Raw genomic sequence first — 5714 nt, 5'->3', positions numbered from 1 at the left:
TTACTTATTTCAAAGAACTAAAAGAGGATGAAGACTTTCAAAAGCATTAATTCAATATCAACACTATTTTAGGGCATGCACTCTATGCCAAGGACTAGGTGAAAAAAATAATAGCACAAGAAGTTTTCAGTATAGTAAGTGAAAACAGATAAGAAACAATTACTTTACGATGTGGTTAAGAGCAGTACAAAGAACTAACACAGTTTTATGATAATAGGGAAGCCAACTAACCCTTATGTAAGTGCATCAGGAAAAGGCTTTCCAGAAGATGTCAAGACAAAACAGAGCCCTGTAGGATAAAACTGCATGTATGGGAAGATCTTTCTGAACAGCAGAATTTTCTCTTTAAGAGTGTAGGATGTGAGGCCAGGGAAATAAAAGCAAAATAAACTGTTGGGACTATATCAAAATAAAAAGTTTATGCACAGCAAAAAAACAATCAACAAAACTAAAAGGCAACCTACTGGATGGGAAAAGATATTTGCAAATGACATTTCTGATAAAGGGTTGATATCCACAATACATAAAGAACTGATACAACTCAAAACCCAAAAAGCAAATAATTCAATTGAAAACTCAGCAGAAAACACGAATAGACATTTCTCCACAGAAGGCAGGTAAATGGCCAACAGACACATGAAAATGTTACTCATCAGCAGAGAATTTCAAATCAAAACTACAATGAGATATCACCTTATCTGTCAGAATGACTAAAATAGAAAACACAAGAAACAACAATTGTTGTCAAGGATGTGGAGAAAAAGGAATCCTCCTGCACTGTTGGTAGGAATATAAACTGGCACAACCATTGTAGAAAACAGTAGGTACATTTCTCAAAAAATTAAAAATAGAACTACCCTGTGATCTAGTAATCTCACTACTGGGTATTTACCAAAAAAATACAAAAACACTGATTCAAAGGAATATATGCACATCTATGTTTATTAGAGCATTACTTGCAATAGCAAAATTATGGAAGCAGCCAAGGTGTCCATCAATGGATGAATGAATAAAGAAGAGTTGATATATATAATGAAATATTATTCAGCTATGAAAAGAAAGATTGAAATCTTGCCATTTGCAACTACATGTATGGAGCTAGACAGTATAATGCTAAGCAAAATAAGTCAGAGAAAGTCAAATATCATATGATCTCACTCATATGTGGAATTTAAGAGACAAAAAAAAAAAAGAACAAAGGAAAAAAAGAGAGACAGAGACAAACCAAGAAAAAGACTCTTAAATATAGAGAACAAACTGATGGTTACCAGAGGGGAGGGGAGTGGGGCAATGAAGGAAATAGGGGGTGAAGAACTTAACATAATGAAAAATAAATTAAATGATTTAAAAAAATCAGTTTAAAAACAGAGGCCTTGGTACATTCTGTGCATTTTAAAGCAATTAGTATGGCTGAATCATACTAGTTCAATCATAAAAGAAATTTAGACTTTCCCCAGAAAATACTGGCCAATGATGAAAGGACCCTAAGCAGTGGAGTGGCATTATCACATCTGTGTCTTACAACTGTGTTCAAAAGTTAGAAGTGCATGTTTAGGAGTTATTGCAGTAATCCTGGTGACAAATGGTTGTGACCACCACTAGGATAGTGGCAATGCTGGAATGTAGGAATAATAAGGCCATAGAACTCATAGATGTAGAGAGGAGCAGGCAATGAGAAAAAGAGTTAAACATAACTCTGCGATGAATGGTGGTTCATCCCATTGAAACAGGAACATTGGGGGCAAAGGATTATAAATGTAATGACCCGAACTGTAAATGTAAAGATAATAAATTCTGGTGGGTCATGCTGAGTTTGGGATGCCTGTGCCAAGTTCCAATTGGAAATTTCCAGTATACAGTCAGAAAGATGTTTGTGGAGCAGGATTATGAGTCATTAGTGCATGCAAATGATACTAAATTTAGACCCTGGGGATTGAGATGATCACTTAAGGTGAGTAGGTTAAGACACCTCCCTTTTCTTCCCACTACCAGTAGACCCAGTGGCACAAAACCATTTTTAAAACATTTTTATTAACCCATTTTGGATGTATAGACAGAAGTGATGAACAGGCTTAGAACCTATAATTTAAATATTGGCCCAGACCATAGGTAAAGTTGTTTGTACCAGTTAGTTATTCTCTCCTGAGATTTGTTAACTAAGGTTGAACAGATCGCTGGATTTCAGAGTGTAGGATCTTAGCATAGAAGAATTTTCCCTAGGAACACATAACTAGAAAGAGATTATCATAACTAGAGAAAACATTCCTCTCCGTATACATTCTTATCTATTGAACATGATCTGAATTTTCTTTAGAGATAGGGAAACAGATTAGCATGAATTGGCTCACGGATACTGTCATTAGCATATTCTATGAGGAAAGAGAATAACAATGAGCTAGATACTGTTCAGGGCAAGACAAATGAGGTCTTTCTGGTTTATGGCCAATTATGATTAATTCGTGTAACAATGATTATACAGTGGCTACTATAAGCCGGGCATTTGGTTAAAAACCTGGGATTCAGTTTTGTCTCCTAGGAGATCACAGTCTATTATTTAACTAGAAAATAGACTTAAGAGTATTAGTTCCCCTTAACTAGGTGCTTCGTCAGCTAAAATATACAATCACACTTAATTATTACTAAGAATTTTAATAAGCATGATAAGAAATCAATCTCTAGTTTCAAAGAACTAAGAGGTCAATTGCTTTCAAAGAAACAAAAGTTAATTTAATCAATATTTCTCTCATTTTGAAACTTTGTCTGAAAAAATTTGAACAGCATCTTTGGTCCCTTTGGCCCTTTTACTGTGGTGCTATTCCTCATAGGCCTTGTTCTGGGAGATGGTGATTGGTTTTGCTGTGGTTTCCCAGTAAGTGGCTGATGATTTTTACTACATACAAACTCAAGCCAGGAGACCCCTGGAGGCAATCGGTGGTAACTAAGCACCTTAGTGAACACACAACCTGAGACAGTAGATGTGGTAGACTCTTTGGAAGGAGGGGGTAAAGAGGGCACAGTTGGAGAAGAAGAGGAGGAGAAAGATGATGAAGAGGAGGAGGAGGATGTAGAGGATGAAGAGGATGTAGGCAGGGACTGCGGCTCAAAATTATTACTTTTCTTCACATAAAGTAGCCAGTCAATAGCCTGGGGTTGTTGGCTTACAACTCTGTCTTCAGAGGCTGCTGTCAGCCCATTGTTCTTCCTATTTAGCTCCTGGGTGATATCAGGTTCAGATGTAGAGAGAATTTGTATCTTTTCCATTCCTTCAAAGTTGTCTTCAGGGATTTCATCAGGCTGATTTTCTTTCACCGAGGATGGAAGACCAGATGAGGGAGAAATCTTTGGTATGGAGAGGAGAAAAACTAATTTCACTTCTATTCCCCTCTCAGAACTGAGCTCAGGTGTTGGGATGACAAATAGCGTTGCGCCATGAGGATCTTTCCTTCCCGTAAGATGGTTACATTGAGATTTTATGCAGGAAGCACAAGCTAAACATACTATATAATTTGATGAAAGTCGGGGACCAGGATGAGGATTTGGCCTTCCCCTCATTCTTCGAAAGAGAATCTGCCTACAGAGATCCCTCTGGATTCTGGTCTTGGAGAGGGAATTGACAATTTTATTTACAACATCATCAGGGACACTTCCACCTTTAACAATGCAGGGATGAATATAATCTAAATTCCATGATATTTCTTTATTTGATGCTGTCTTTGCACAAAGATCAAAGCTGCCTTTATTCTGGAATCTGGAGCCCAATGTTGAAGCAGCTATGCTCCTGATAAAGTGTTTAGAGCTTGATAATGATTGACCTGAGACATTTGGTTTATACTGGGGTGAAGATAAATCTGTGGCCCTGTATTTGTCATTTGGTGAAGAGGTATTCTGAAACTTGGAGTGACAAACCGGTGAGCTGAGGGTCCTGAAGTCCCGATTAAGTGTAAGCACTGTCTGAGATTTAGGTGGGAACAATGGCAAACTCTTAGTCTGGTGGACAGAATGTGCTAAAGGTGATTTCCTTGGTTTTGAATGGGACAATGGTAAGCTCAGAACAATGGAATTAGGGCTCAATGCAGCTGTTGTCTGAGGTTTGGAGTCAGATAATGGTGAGCTCAGAGCCATTTGATTGGATTCCAATGAACATGATGACTGAAGCAAGTCATGTATTTGAGATGTAGAGTTGAGTGATGGTGAGCTCAAAGATCTTTGATTGCGCTCTAATAAAGATGTCCAAAGGCCATCCAATGAAGATGTTTTCTGAGGCTTGGACTGTGGTAATGCTGCGCCAAGCACTCTTTGATTAAGTCCCAAAGAAGATGATTTCCAGAGGACATCTAGGGAAGGTGTTTCTTGATGTTTGGGGGGAAATAATGATGAACTTGAGACTCTTTGATTAGACTTCTGTGAAGTTGATGTCCAGCAAAAGTCTCGGGAAGATGTAGTCTGAGGTTTGGGGAGGGGTAATCGTGAGCTCAAGTTTGTTTGACTGGACTCCAGTGATGAAGATGTCTTATTAAGATCAAGTGAAGGTGTTGCCTGGGATTTACGGTGGATCAAAGGTGAGCTCAAGGCTCTCTGATTAGGCCGCAGTGAAGTTCTCTGGTGGGGGTCTAGTGCAGGTGTGTCCTGACATTTGGATTGGGATAATGGTGCTTTTGGAGCCTTGTTATAGAAACCCTGTGAAATTGTGTCCTGAGACTTGGCAGAGGGCAATACTGAGCAGCTCTGCACCAACTTCTTAGAGTTAACTGGAGGTGCTGCAAGGTGATTACTATGGGATTGCACTCTGACCACAGGCAGCTTATTGGGTTGATTTAGTTTTTCACCTGTGTATTGATGTGTCAATGAATTGGTTGTGGCCGGTTGGTAAGAGTGTTCTAATGGCACAAATTGTTGATCATAATATGCCAATGGCTCCATCTTGTGCTAGTGGTAGAGGTCTTTTTGAAAGCAGCTGGCTTGTGGGATATTTTAGTAACTGAGTCTTTTAGCTGGATTCCATGGGCAAAGAATATTTTTAAATAAATAGTCTTTGGTAGTTTCCTACTTCTATCTTGTTTCCTCTCTGTTAATTCTCAAATATTACAGAGTGTCTCAATATTGAGGTATAGATGAGGTTGAAAAAATTATCACCATTTGAGATTCTCCTCTATCTTCTCTTTCATTCCCTAGAGCTTTCTCTCTCTCTCTCTCTTTTGAGGAAATAATGCCTGTTAATAAAATAGTGAAGAGAGTTAAGAAGAGATCCTGATAGGGATATTAGTTTTCTCAAACAATTTGTTGTAGTGACTAGAGCATGGGCTTTATGTTAAATCCAAGTCAGCTACTCTATGTGTAACTTTTGAATTAAACTTTCTAAACCCCATTTGCATATCCATAAAATAAATGCGATATTTAATTTACTGAGCTAAAGACTAAATAAGATACAAAATGAATAGCATTGTCCAGGATATAATAGATGCTCAAATAAAAGGTAATAGCCATTTCTGGTACTCTTTTATTGATGGCTTAAGTAAAAAAAAAATCTATGATAAGTTTGTTGCATGAAATAAGAAAATCTTAGAGAAAAGTGAAATGGAAGTGCTGAAATGTTGGTTTTCAATTTAGATTCAATTACCTGTTGTTATCACCTTTTAGCTTATTTCCAAAAGTCCATAATTCTAGTTGAAGGTTTACTGCATACCTTTCATACTGTTCTTATTTTTCACCAATGT

At 37.7% G+C, this 5714-nt stretch overlaps 1 protein-coding gene across 1 annotated transcript; it reads right to left on the bottom strand.

The window, feature by feature from the left end:
• Positions 1 to 2012: 2012 nt before the first annotated feature.
• Positions 2013 to 5230, bottom strand: LOC122491330 (casein kinase 2 subunit alpha' interacting protein). Its single transcript, XM_043593902.1, has one exon. It carries the CDS (start codon positions 4918 to 4920, stop codon positions 2728 to 2730), a length of 2193 nt encoding a protein of 730 aa, XP_043449837.1. The 5' UTR covers positions 4921 to 5230; the 3' UTR covers positions 2013 to 2727.
• Positions 5231 to 5714: the final 484 nt, after the last annotated feature.

Source organism: Prionailurus bengalensis, chromosome C2 (genome assembly GCF_016509475.1).
Source record: "Prionailurus bengalensis isolate Pbe53 chromosome C2, Fcat_Pben_1.1_paternal_pri, whole genome shotgun sequence".
Lineage (NCBI taxonomy): Eukaryota > Metazoa > Chordata > Mammalia > Carnivora > Felidae > Prionailurus > Prionailurus bengalensis.
This window is presented reverse-complemented; position numbering and strand designations above follow the sequence as displayed.